Source organism: Equus przewalskii, chromosome 30 (genome assembly GCF_037783145.1).
Source record: "Equus przewalskii isolate Varuska chromosome 30, EquPr2, whole genome shotgun sequence".
NCBI lineage: Eukaryota > Metazoa > Chordata > Mammalia > Perissodactyla > Equidae > Equus > Equus przewalskii.
This window is the reverse complement of record NC_091860.1, coordinates 4265215-4279014: the sequence shown is the minus strand read 5'-3', so window position 1 is coordinate 4279014 and position 13800 is coordinate 4265215. Positions and strand designations below refer to the sequence as shown.

The following is a 13800-nucleotide window of genomic DNA, read 5'->3' as shown; positions in this document are numbered from 1 at the left end:
AGTGTTACCAAATGCCTCTCAAATCCATTAATTGTTCTGATTTTTTTTATAAACGCAGGAAATAATGAAAAGTAAAATGTTTCTGCAATGACATTGTAGATATGAATAAAAAATTGTTCTCTCCCTAAAAGAAGGTAGAGTTCCATGATATATAGTTTGTAATTACTTATTATAATTTTGTTATTAAGGCTGATGTTTTAGAAGAGAAATTACAAAGTAATATTGAAAAGCAAACTTCCCAAGAAGCAACAGAATTTCAAGGTAAAAATGTTTTCTGTTTCGTAAAATAAAAATGTAAATGATTGTGTGTTCCTGTGGTGTAATTATAAATAACTGAAGAGAGAACATTATTATAGAAATAATTCCTTAGACAGTCATCAGATAATATAGAAATATATTGACCAATATGTAAAAATTAATTTGGTGAGTTAATATTATATTACGTAGGGAGTCTATTTCAACTAAGATCTGTGTAAAAAGGGAAGTGATAGCTTTGCCTTGACCAAGTAACAGTGTTTGGCGTTATGAATTCTTAGCATAATATTATACCAAAAATTCATCAAGATATGTCAGGAAAAAATATGTTTTGTGATATAAATAATATTTTAGCTAGATTCTTTAGGTGTTTGATGTATGTTTTAAAATGATGATGAATTTGTTCTTCATTTCCAATGTAGATAGCTTTTATAACCAACCGTATCTTATTGCATTGGGCTGAACTTTCAAAATAAAATTAAATGGTTGTGATATAGAGTGCAGGAGCATCACTCTTCTATTGTGCTTTGAAAGGAGAGTGCACAAACTGTTTCACCTATGATGATTGGTTGTCTGAGATAGATATTCCTTATTAAGGCCAGGACATTTTCTGTTGTTCAAACTTTATTATGAATTTTTAACGAGCACTTGAGCTGAATTTAATCAACTGACTAAAAAAATTTTTTATTGTGGTAAAATATATATATAACATAAAATTTGCCATTTTAATAACCTTTAAGTGTACAATTCAGTGGCGTTCATTACATTCACAATGTTGTACATCTATTTCTACAACATTTCATCATCCCCAAAAGAAACTCATTAAACAAATGACTCCCATTTCTGCCTTCATCCAGCCACTGGTAACCTCTAATTTACTTTCTGTCTCTATGAATTTGCCTATTGTATTTCATAGATATGAAATCATACAATATTTATCCTTTTATGTCTGGCTTATTTCACTTAGCATAGTGTTTTCAAAGTTCATCCACATTGTAGCATGTATCAGAATTTCATTCCTTTTAATGGCTGGATAATATTTCATTACATGTGTATACCACATTTTGTTTATCCATTCGTCTGCTAAAGGACATTTGGGTTGTTTCCACCTTTTGGCTGTTGTAAATAATGCTACAATGAACATGGTGTTCATATCTGTTTAAATCATATCATGTCTGTTTAAATACCTGTTGTCAGTTGTTTTGGGCAGGAGTGTAATTGCTGGATCATATGATAATTCTAAGTTTATCTTTTTTCAGGAACTGCCCAACTGTTTTCCACAGTTGGCTGCATCATTTTATATTCCTACCAGCAATGTACAAGGTTACACATCCTTGCCAACACCTGTTTTCATTTTTTAAAAAATTATGGTCATTCTAGTAGGTATGAACTATAGTGCCTTGTAATTTAGATTTGCATTTCCCTATTTGCTAAAGATGTTAAGCATCATTTTGTGTACTTATTGGTCATCTGTATATCTTCTTTTTGAAAAAATATATATTCAATTCCTTTACCCATTTTTTAATTGGGATGTTTGTCCTTTTATTGCTGAGTTGTAGAGGCTATTCTGGATATTCTTGATATTACAGCTTTATCAGATAAATGGTTTAAAAATATTTTCTCTCATTCTATAGGTTGTATTTTCACTTTCTTGATAATGTCCTTTGATGCATAAGGTTTTTAATTTTATGAAGCCCAATTTATTTATTTCTTCTTTTGTTACTTGTGCTTTTGGTGTTATATCTGAGAATCCATTGCCAAATCCAAGGTAACAGAGATTTACCCTTATGTTTCCTTTTAAGAGCTTTATGGTTTTAGCTCTTATATTTAGGTGATTGATCTGCTTTGAGTTAATTTTTGTATGTGGTGTGAGGTAGGGCTATAACTTCATTCTTTTGCTTGTGGAAAGTGAGTTATCCTCACACCATTTGTTGAAGAGCCTCTTCTTTTCCCACTGCATTGTATTGGTCAAAAATCAGTTGACCATATGTATGGGTTTATTTCTTTGCTCTCAGTTGTATTCCATTGGTATATATGTCTATGCATATGTCAATATGACACTGTTGGGATTTACTGTAACTTTGTAGAAAGTTTTGAAATGGGGAAGTATGAGATCTCAAACTTTGTTCTTTTCAATATTTCTTTGCTATTTGAGACCCCTTGCAATTACATATGAATTTTAGGATCAACTTTTTCCATTTTTGCAAATAGGCCTTTGGGATTTTGATAGAGAATGCACTGAATCTGTAGATTGCCTTGAGAAGTATTGCCATCTTAACAATAATAAGTCTTCCAGTCTCTGAACCCAGGATGCCTTTCCATTTATTTAGGCCTTATTTAGTTTATTTTAACAATGTTTGATAGTTTCCAGTGTACAATTATTGTAACTCCTTGGTCAATATTATTCTTAAGTATTTTATTCTTTCTGATGCTGTTGTAAGTAGAAATTTTTCTTAATTTCATTTTCAAATTACCCATTGCTGGTGTTTAGGAATGCAACTAATTTTTCATGCTGATCTTGTATCCTGAAACTTTACTGAATTTATTAACTTTAATATTTCTGTGTGAGATCTTTGGGATTTTCTGTAGTATACAGGATCATGTCATCTGTGAATAGAGATACTTTACTTCTTCCTTTCCAAATTGGATACCTTTTATTTCTTTTTATTTTCTAATTTCTCTGGTACAGTGTTGAATAGGAGTGGTAAAAGTGGGCATCTTTGTCTTGTTCCTGAAATTTGGGGAAAGCTTTCACTCTTTCACCATTGAATGAGATGTTAGCTGTGGGTCCACAAATGCCATTTATCATGTTGAACAAGTTCCCTTCTGTTCCTAGTGTTCTGAGAGCTTTTTCTTTCTTTTCTTTTCTTTGTTTGATGAGGAAGATTAGCCCTGAGCTAACATCTGTGCCAATCTTCCCCCATTTTACATGTGAGATGCCACCACAGCAAGGCCTGATGAGCGGTGTGTAGGTCCACACCTGGGATCTGAACCCACGAACCCTGGGCAGCCAAAGTGAAGAACATGAACTTAACCACTATGCCTCCGGGCCGGCCCCAAGTTTTTTTTTCCTCATGAAAGGGTGTCAGATTTTGTCAAATGTGTTTTCTGTACCAATTGAGATGGTTATGTAGCTTTTCATTTTTGCTCTATTAATGTAGCATATTACATTGATTTTCTTACGTTGAAGCACATTTGAATTCCTAGGATAAATCTCATCTGGTCTTGGTATATAATCCATTTGATATGTTGTTGGATTTGATTTTCTAGTATTTTGAAGATTCTTGCATCTATATTCATAAGGGATATTGGTCTGTAATTTTCATTTTTTATAATATCTTTATCTGGCTTTGATATCAAGATAATGTTGGCCTTAGGAAGTTTTTCCTACTATTTTATCTTTTGGAAGAATTTGAGAAGAATTGGCATTAGTTCTTTTTTAAATCTTTGGTGGAATTTACCAGTGAAGCGGTCTGGTCCTGGACTTTCCTTTGTTAGGAGTTTTTTGATTACTGATTCAATCTCCTTACTAGGTATAAGTCTGTTCAGATTTTCTCTGTCTTCATAATGGTAGGTTTGCATTTCTAGGATTTTGTCTATTTCATCTGGGTTATCCAATATTTTGGTGTACAGTTATTCATAGTATTCTCTTACAATCCTTTTTATTTTGCAAAATCAACAGTAATGTTCCATCTTTCATTTCCTCTTTTAGTTATTTGAGTTTTCTCTTTTTTTCTTAGCTAATCTAGCTAAATGATTGTCAATTTTATATTTTAAAAGAGCCTACTCTTGGTTTCATTGATTTTCTCTACTGTTTTTCTAGTCTCTATTTCATTTATCTCTAATCTTTATTATTTTCTTCCTTCTGCTAGATTTGGGTTTAGTTTGTTCTTCTTTTTCTAGTTCCTTACAGCGTAAAGTTAAGTTGTTGATTTCAGATTTTTCTTCTTTTTTAATGTAAGTGTTGACAGCTATAGATTTTCCTTTTAGCATTGATTTTATGGTACCTCATAAGTTTTAGTATGTTGCATTTTCATTTGTCAAGATGTTTTCTAATTTCCCTTGTGATTTTTTGTTTGACTTTTTGACTATTTAAGAGGGTGTTGTTTAAATTCCACATACTTGTGGATTTTTCAGTTTTCCTTCTGATATTAATTTCTAGTTTGCTTCCATTAAGACTTGTTTTGTGGCCTAATATATAGTCTATCTGGGAGTATGTTCCACATGCACTAGAGGTCCAACAGAACCCACTAGGGGTTCTGTTTCTTTTGTGTGCATATGTTTATAGTTGTTATATATTCTTGATGAGTGACTCTTTTATCAGTATATAATGTCACTTTTTGTCTCTTGCAATAGTTTTTGACTTAAAGTCCGTCTTGTTTGATATTAGTAAAGCCACCTGTATTAGGATTCTTGAGATAAAACGGAGCAAATAGGATATATTTATTTATAGATAGATAGATAGAGATAGATATAAAGAGGAGAGTCATTGTAAGAATTGACTCATGCAGTTATGGAGGCTGAGAATTCCCATGACTTGCCATCTGCAAGCTGGAGAAGCAGGAAAGCCAGTGGTATAATTCAGTCTGAGTCCAAAGGCCTGAGAATTGGGGGGCTGATGGTATAAGTTTTAGTCTGAGTCTGAACTCCCTACAACCAGGAGTGCCAATGCCAAGAGGAGGAAAAGGTGGATGTCTCAGTTCAAGCAGAGAGAGAAAATTCACCCTCCCTCTGTCTTTTTATTCTGTTCAGGCTCTCAGTGGATGGAGGATGCCCACTCACATTGATGAGTGACATTTTTTACTCAGTCTACTTATTCAAATGCTAATCTCTTCTGGAGACACCCTCACAGACCCACCTAGAATGTTTTACCAGTTATCTGGGTATCCGTTAGCCAAGTCAAGCTGACACATAAAATTAACCATCACACTTTTTGCTTACTGTTTACATAGAATATCTTTTCTCATCCCTTCACTTTCAATTTATTTATGTCTTTTCAATTAAAATGAGTCTTTTGTACACAGCATATAGGTAGATTGTATTTTTTTAACCTTTTCTGTCTTTTGATTGGACAATTTAATTCATTTACATTTAAAGTAATTACTACTAAGGGAAGAATACTTGTCATGTTTGTATTTGTTTTCTGTATATCTTGAGTCATTTTTCCCTCATTTCTTCCATTACTCCCTTATGTTTGGGGACCCAAATCAGGCAAGACTGCACAGTGAATTCCCTGGCCGGACGGGGCCATCTGTTTTGCTCTGCAACTGGGGAAAACCGCGGGCAGTGCTCTCTGTTCAAGTGCCACGGTATGCATGGCTGTTGGATGGGCTACATAGCTTCCCATGTGATCTGGTTAGATTCCCTGGCTGGTCAGGCTGAAGGCTGTAATCAGTGATAGCAGTGCTGTGAATTAGTTTCCCTGCACGTGTGCAGCGGGGAAACAAGCTCCAGGGCTGGAAAGGCTCTGTGTGTGGTCTTGACTGATGCTGACCCACACCCCAAGTTCCCTGGCTGAATAAAATCACTGGCTTTTCTCTGCAAACTATTGGCTCTGCTTGCTGGACTCTTCACTTGAGTGTTTCTTGGCTGTGCAGCTTTGAGGTGTTCCCAATTAGGCTTTTGGTTGGGAGGGGCTGGAAGCTACACTCAACAGTGAGCAGGGCTATGAATTAACTTCCCAGTCTGGTCAGAGCAGGATAGTTGGCTCCAAGTCTAGCAAGGCTCCTTGTGTTCTTGACCCAAGCTAACCTGTGTCCCAAGTTCCCTAGCCTAATGGTGCCACTGGCTTTGCTCTTTGGATGCTCAGCTCTTCCTACTGGACTCTCTACTCAAGCTTTTCTGGGCTACCCAGCTTCCAGGTGTTCTGGCAAGGCTATCTGGTTGGGCAGGGCTAGGAGTTCACGCAGCAGTGGGTGGGGCTGTGACTCATCTCCTCTGCCTGCAGGGGCGGTGTTGGGGTGGTATGAGCTGGACAGACCAGACTCCTGGGCAGGCAAAACTGCTTGTTTGAGGTCCCAAATCAGGCAGACCTACACCTGCCAAGTTCCCTTGTCAGATTGTGCAGCCATCTTGGCTTTGCAGATTAGCAAAACTGCTGGTTGGGGCTACTACTTGGGCACTGCACTTAAGAAACTGGCTTGCCAAGATTCAAGTGCTGGTTGTTGCAAGCACCCACCCCCTCTTCTTTATCACAATCAGATTTGCAGTGGTCAAGCCTTGTAGATTCCCCTGGAATCCCGGTGGAGTGAGGACTCCCAGTAAGCGACTCACAATGCTGAAGGAGCTGGATGTCCACCCTGAGCACCCCTTTCCCACTGGAAGAACCATGGGCTCCTGGGAGATGTCTTGGCATGGTGCTGTGCTGGCCTGGAGGAGGGATAATGCAGTCAGGGTGTAGCCTCTACTTACACCCTTCTAAGGTGATATGTCTTGGTGTCTGTGGTACAGGGGATGCTTCAGTCTCAGCTCTCTCATTCTAAGATTTTTTCAGTTGTGTCTTTCCTGTGACTAGTAGTTAGTTGTTCTTCTTGTGAGGGGGAGTGAGGTCAGTAATGGCCTATGTTGCCATCTTGATGATGTCACTCTTGTTTCTTTTGCAGTGCAAAATCTTTTAAGTTTGATGTAGTCCCACTTGTTGATTTTTTTTCTTTTGCTTTTTGTGCTTTTGGCATCATATCCAAAAAACCGTTGCCAAGACCAATGTGGAGGAACTTCTTCTCTATGTTTTCTTATAGGAATTTTAAGGTATCAGGTCTTATGTTTAAGTCTTTGATCCATTTTGAGTTAATTTTTGTGATAGGTATAAGATGAGATCCAATTTCATTTTTCTGCATGTGGTTATCCAGTTTTCCCACCACCATTTGTTGAAGAGCTGATCCTTCCTCCATTGGATGTTCTTGGCTCCTTTACAAATATTTGTTGATTGTATATGTGGGTGTTTAATTCTAGGTTCTCTATTCCAGTTGTCTATTTTTATGCCAGTACCATACTGTTTTATTTACTATAAAGCTTTGTAGTATAGCTTGAAATCAGGGAAGTGTGATGATTCTGGTTTCTTCTTTCTCATGATTGCTTTGGCTTTGGGATCTTTTGTATATAAAAGTCTTTTAATACAAATTATAGGATTGCTTTTTCTGTTTCTGTGAAAAATGCCAGTGGAATTTTGATAAAGATTGTGTTTACTCTATAGATGGCTTTGGATAGCATGGACATTTAACAATATTAATTCTTCCAATCCATGAACATAGGATGTTCTTCCATTTGTTTGTGTTGTCTTCAATTTATTTCAACAAAGTCCTGTAGTTTTCATTCTACAGATCTTTCACTTTCTTGATTAAATTTATTCCTAGATATTTTGTTGGTTTTGATGCATTTTAAATGGAATAGTTTTCTTTATTTCTTTTTCAGATGTTTCATTGTTAGTGTATAAAAATGCAATTGCCTTCTATGTATTGATTTTATATCCTGAAACTTTACTGAATTCATTGATTATATGCCACAGTTTTTAGTTGAGTCTTTGGGATTTTTAGTATAAAAGATTATATCATCTGCAAATAATGAAAATTTTAATTTTTCCTTTCCAATTTGGATGGCTTTTGTTTCTTTGTCTTGCCTGATTGCTCTAGATAGGACTTCCAGTACTGTGTTGAATGAAAGGGGTGACAGTGGGTACACTTGTCTTGTGCCTGATCTTAGAGGAAAAGTTTTTAATTTTTCTCCATTGAATATAATGTTAGTTGAGAGTTTGTCCTATGGCCTTTATTATGGTGAATTATATTTCTTCTACACCCAATCTGTTGAGGATTTTCATCATGACAGGTTATTGTATTCTGTCAAATGCTTTTTCTGCATCTATTGAGATGATCATGTGATTTTTATTTTTCAGTCTATTAATGTGGTGTATAACAATTATTGATTTGTGTATGTTAAACCATCCCTGCATCAAAGGGATAAATCTCACTTGATCATGGTGTTTGATCTTTTTAATGAGTTCTTAAATTCAGTTTGCTAGTATTTCATTGTCAATTTTTGCATCTCTATTAATCAGGGAAATTGGTTTATAGTTTTCTTTTCTTGTGGTGTCCATATCTGGTGTTTCTATCAGGGTAATAGTGGACTCATACAATGAGTTGGGAAGTTTTCCTTCCTCTTCAATTTTTTGGAAGAGTTTGAGAGGGATTGGTGTTAATCCTTTAAATGTTTGATAGAATTCGCTGGTTAAGCCATCTGGTCCTGGACTTTTCTGTGTTGGGAGTTTTTGATTACTATTTTAATATGCTTATTCATAATTTTTTAATTAGATTTTCTGTTTCTTCATGACTCAGTCTTGGTAGGTTGTATGTTTCTAGGAATGTATCCATTTCTTCTAGGTTGTCCAATTTGTGGGTATATAATTGTTCATAGTATTCTCTTATGATCTTTTGCATTTGTATGGTATCAGTTGTAATGTCTCCCTTGTTATTTTTAATTTTATTTATTTGAGTTCTTAAATGAATGGCAAATGGATTAAAAAAAACACGATTCAAGTATGTGCTACCTACAAGAGACTCACTTCAGCTTTCAGGAAACAAATGGACTGAAATAGAAGCAATGGAAAAAGATATTCCATGGAAATGGAAACCAAAAATAAACCAAATAAAATAGACTTTGTCAAAGACTGTAATAAGAGACAAAGCAGGTTATTATATAGTAATAAAGGTATCAGTTCATCAAGATGGTATAATATTTATAAATACTTATACACCTAACATAGGAACAACTAAATATATAAAGCAAATATGAACAGATAAGAAGGGAGAAGTAGGCAAAGATATAATAATAGTAGGAGATTTCAATACCCATCTTAAAAACAGGATAGATCATCCAGATAGAAAATCAGTGAGGAAATAGTGAACTTAAAATATGCATTAGACCAAATGGACCTAACCAACATATATAGGGCATTCCATCCAACAGCAGGAAAATACACATCTTTCTCAAGTGCATATGGAGCATTCTCCAGGATAGATCATATTCTAGCGCACAAAGTGATTCTTTTTTTTTTTTTTTAAAGATTTTACTTTTTCCTTTTTCTCCCCAAAGCCCCCGGTACATAGTTGTATATTCTTCGTTGTGGGTCCTTCCAGTTGTGGCACGTGGGATGCTGCCTCAGCGTGGTTTGATGAGCAGTGCCATGTCCGCGCCCAGGATTCGAACCAACGAAACACTGGGCTGCCTGCAGCGGAGTGCGCAAACTTAACCACTCGGCCACGGGGCCAGCCCCGTGATTCTTTTTTTTTTAAGGAAAGGAACTAATTCTTTGTTTTAAATATTGGCGCCTGAGCTAACAACTGTTGCCAATCTTTTTCTTTTCTTCTTCTTCTTCTCCCCAAAGTCCCCCAGTACAGCTTTTCATATTCTAGTTGTGAGTGCCTCTGGTTGTGCTATGTGGGACACTGCCTCAACATGGCCTGACGAGTGGTGCCATGTCCACACCCAGGATGTGGAGCGGAGAAACCATGGGGAACCAAAGCAGATGGTGTGAACTTAACCACTCGGCCACAGGGCTGGCCACAAAGTGATTCTTAATAGATTTAAGATTATTGATATTATATCAGACATCTTTTCTGGCCACAGTGCTTTGAAGTTATAAATCAATTACAGGAAGAAACTGGAAAATTCACAAATATGTGGAGATTAACAACATACTCCTGAAAAACCAAACTAATATCTTGAGACAAATGAAAAGGAAAGCACAACATACCAAAACATATGGTATGTGGCAGAGCAGTTGTAAGAGGAAAGTTTATAGTGATAAACACTTATATTAAGAAAAAAGAAATAAAAGTCCAGGACCAGATGGCTTCCCTGGTGAATTCTACCAAACATTCAAAGAAGACTTAATACCCATCCTTCTCAAACTCTTCCAAAAAATTGAAGAGGAGGGGAGGCCTCCTAACTCCTTCTACAAAGCAAACATCCTAATACCAAAACCAGACAAGGACAACACAAAAAAAGAAAATTACAGGCCAATATCACTGATGAACATAGATGCAGAAATCCTCAACAAAATACTAGCAAATCGAATACAACAATACATTAAAAAGATCATACATTATGATCAAGTGGGTTTCATTCCAGGAATGCAGGGATGGTTCAACATCCACAAATCTATCAATGTGATACACCACATTAACAAAATGAAGAATAAAAATCACATGATCACTCAATAGATGCAGAGAAAGCATTTGACAAGATACAGCATCCATTTATGATAAAAACTCTAAATAAAATGGGTATAGAAGGAAAATACCTCAACATAATAAAGGCCATATATGACAAACCCACAGCAAATATCATTCTCAATGGAGAAAAACTGAAAGCTATCCCTCTAAGAATAGGAACCAGACAAAGATGCCCACTGTCACCACTGTTACTTAACATAGTATTGGAAGTCCTAGCCAGAGCAATCAGGCAAGAAAAAGAAATAAAAGGGATCCACATTGGAAAAGAAGAAGTGAAACTGTCACTCTTTGCAGACGACATGATTTTATATCTAGAAAACCCTAAAGAGTCCACTAAAAAACTTTTAGAAATAATAAAGGAATACAGTCAAGTTGTGGGATACAAAATCAATGTACAAAAATTGGTTGTGTTTCTATACACTAACAACGAAGTAGCAGAAAGAGAAATTAAGAATACAATCCCATTTACAATTGCAACAAAAAGCACAAAATACCTAGGAATAAACTTAACAAAAGAGGTGAAAGGTCTGTACACCGAAAACTATAAAATATTGTTGAAAGAAATCGAAGAAGACACAAAGAAATGGAAAGATATTCCGTGCTCTTGGATTGGAAGAATTAACCTTGTTAAAATGTCCATATTTCCTAAAGCAATCTATAGATTCAACGCAATCCCTATCAAAGTTCCAACAACATTTTTTACAGAAATAGAACAAAGAATCCTAAAATTTATATGGAACAACAAAAGACCCTGAATAGCCAAAGGATTCCTGAGAAAAAAGAACAAAGCCGGAGGTATCACACTCCCCAATTTCAAATTATACTACAAAGCCATAGTAACCAAAACAGCATGGTACTGGCACAAAAACAGACACACAGATCAATGGAACAAAATTGAGAGCCTAGAAGTAAACCCACACGTTTATGGACAGCTAATATTCGACAAGGGAGGCAAGAGCATACGATGGAGAAAGGAGAGTCTCTTCAATAAATGGTGTTGGGAAAACTGGACAGCCACATGCAAAAGAATGAAAGTAGACCATTCCCTTACACCATGCACAAAAAAATCAACTCAAAATGGATTAAAGACTTGAATGTAAGACCCGAAACCGTGAGACTTCTAGAAGAAAACATAGGCAGTACGCTCTATGACGTTGGTCTGAGTAGCATATTTTCAAGTCCCGTGTCTGACCGGGAAAGGGAAACAAAAGAAAAAATGAACAAATGGGACTACATCAAACTAAAAAGTTTCTGCACAGCAAAGGAAACCATCAACAAAACGAAAAGACAACCTAACAATTGGGAGAAGACATTTGCAAACCACATATCAGATAAGGGGTTAATATCCAAAATATACAAAGAGCTCATACAGTTCAACAACAAAAAAACCAACAATCCAATTAGAAAATAGGCAAAAGATCTGAACACAGATTTCTCCAAAGAAGATATACAGATGGCCAACAGGCATATGAAAAGATGCTCAACATCATTAGCTATCAGGGAAATGCAAATCAAAACTACAATGAGGTATCACCTCACTCCGGTCAGAATGGCTATAATTAGCAAGACAGGAAACAACAAATGTTGGAGAGGGTGTGGAGAGAAGGGAACCCTTGTTCACTGCTGGTGGCAGTGCAAACTGGTGCAGCCACTATGGAAAGCAGTTTGGAGTATCCTCGGAAAATTAAGAATAGATCTACCATATGATCCAGCTATTCCACTGCTAGGTATTTATCCAAAAACTCGAAAACACAAAGGCATAAAGATACTTGCACCCCTATGTTCATTGCGGCGTTATACACAATAGCCAAGACTTGGAAGCAACCTAGATGCCCATCAAGGGATGAATGGATAAAGAAGATGTGGTATTTATACACGATGGACTACTACTCAGCCATTAGAAATGACGAAATCTGGCCATTTGTGACAAAATGGATGGAACTTGAGGGTATTATGCTGAGTGAAATAAGTCAGAGAGAGAAAGTCAAATACCATATGATCTCACTCATAAGTAGAAGATAAAAACGACAAAAAAACCCCCACATAGCATTGGAGATTGGACTGGTGGTTACCATTGGGGAGCGGGGCAGGGGAGAGGGCAAAAGGGATGATTAGGGTCACATGTGAGGGGATGCACTATAATTAGTGTTCGGGTGGTGAACATGATGTAATGTAATGTGTGCAGAATTCGAAATACGATGTACATCCGAAAAAAATAAAAATTAAAGAAAGAAAGATATAAAATAAGCCAACTTTCCACCTCAAGGAACTAGAAAAAGAAGAAACATGCAACCTTCCTAGACTGAATCCTAAGGAAATAAAAATCCGAACAGACAAGTAATGAGTAAGGAGATTGACGCAGTAATCAAAAATCCCCCAAGTAAGAAAAGCCCAGGAACAGATGGCTTCACTAGTGAATTCCACCAAACATTTAAGGAAAAATCAACGCAAATCCTTCCCAACCTCTTGCCAAAAACTGAAGTGTAGAGAAGACCTCTAAACTCATTTTAGGAGGCCAACATTACTCTGATATCAAAGACAGACAAGGGCACTGCAAGGAAAGAAACATACAGACCAGCATCCTGATGAATATAGATGCAAAATTTCTCAAGAAATATTAACAAATTGCATTCAACAGGACATTAAAGGGATCATTCACCGTGATCAAGTGGGCTTTATCCCTGGGACACAAGGATGGGTCAACATATGCAAACCAATAAATATGATACACTACATAAATAGAATGAAACATAAGTCATATGATCATCTCAATAGATGCAGAAAAAGCATTTGACAAAATAAAACATTCTTTCATGATAAAAACACTCAAAAAATTAGGTATAGAAGGAACATTCCTCAGCATAATAAAGGCCAGATATGACAAGCCCACAGCTAACATCATAATCAATGGTGAAAAGTTAAAAGCCTTTCCTCTAAGATAAGCAATAAGACAAAAATGCCCACTCTCACTTGAATTTCTATTCAATATAGTACTGGAAGTCCTAGCCATAGCAACTAGTAAGAAAATGAATTTAAAGGCATCCATGTAGGAAATGAGGAAGTAAAGTTATCTCTGTTTACAGATGACATGATTTTATATATAGAAAACCCTAAAGACTCCACCAAAAATTTTTAGAACTAATAAATGAGTTTGCTAGTGTTAGAAAGATATGAAATCAAAATACAGGGAACAGTTGCATTTCTATACAGTAACAAGGAACTATTTGAAAGAGAAATTAAGAAAGCAATCCCACTTATAATAGCATCAAAAAGAATAAAATACTCAGGAATAAATTTAACGAAGGAGGTGAAAGACTTA

General features: G+C 36.1%; 1 protein-coding gene across 21 annotated transcripts in view; it reads left to right on the top strand.

Moving 5' to 3' along the window:
- CCDC7 (coiled-coil domain containing 7) overlaps positions 1–13800 on the top strand; it is a 463736-nt gene that overhangs the window by 184267 nt on the left and 265669 nt on the right. For 19 of the 21 annotated variants that reach the window (XM_070601703.1, XM_070601701.1, XM_070601699.1 and 16 more), the window contains one exon: positions 189–261. The exons of the other annotated variants lie outside the window; for them this stretch is intronic. In XM_070601703.1, the coding sequence (XP_070457804.1) occupies positions 189–261 (73 nt within the window). The remainder of the gene's footprint in view (positions 1–188; positions 262–13800) is intronic. 21 annotated transcript variants of the gene reach the window in all.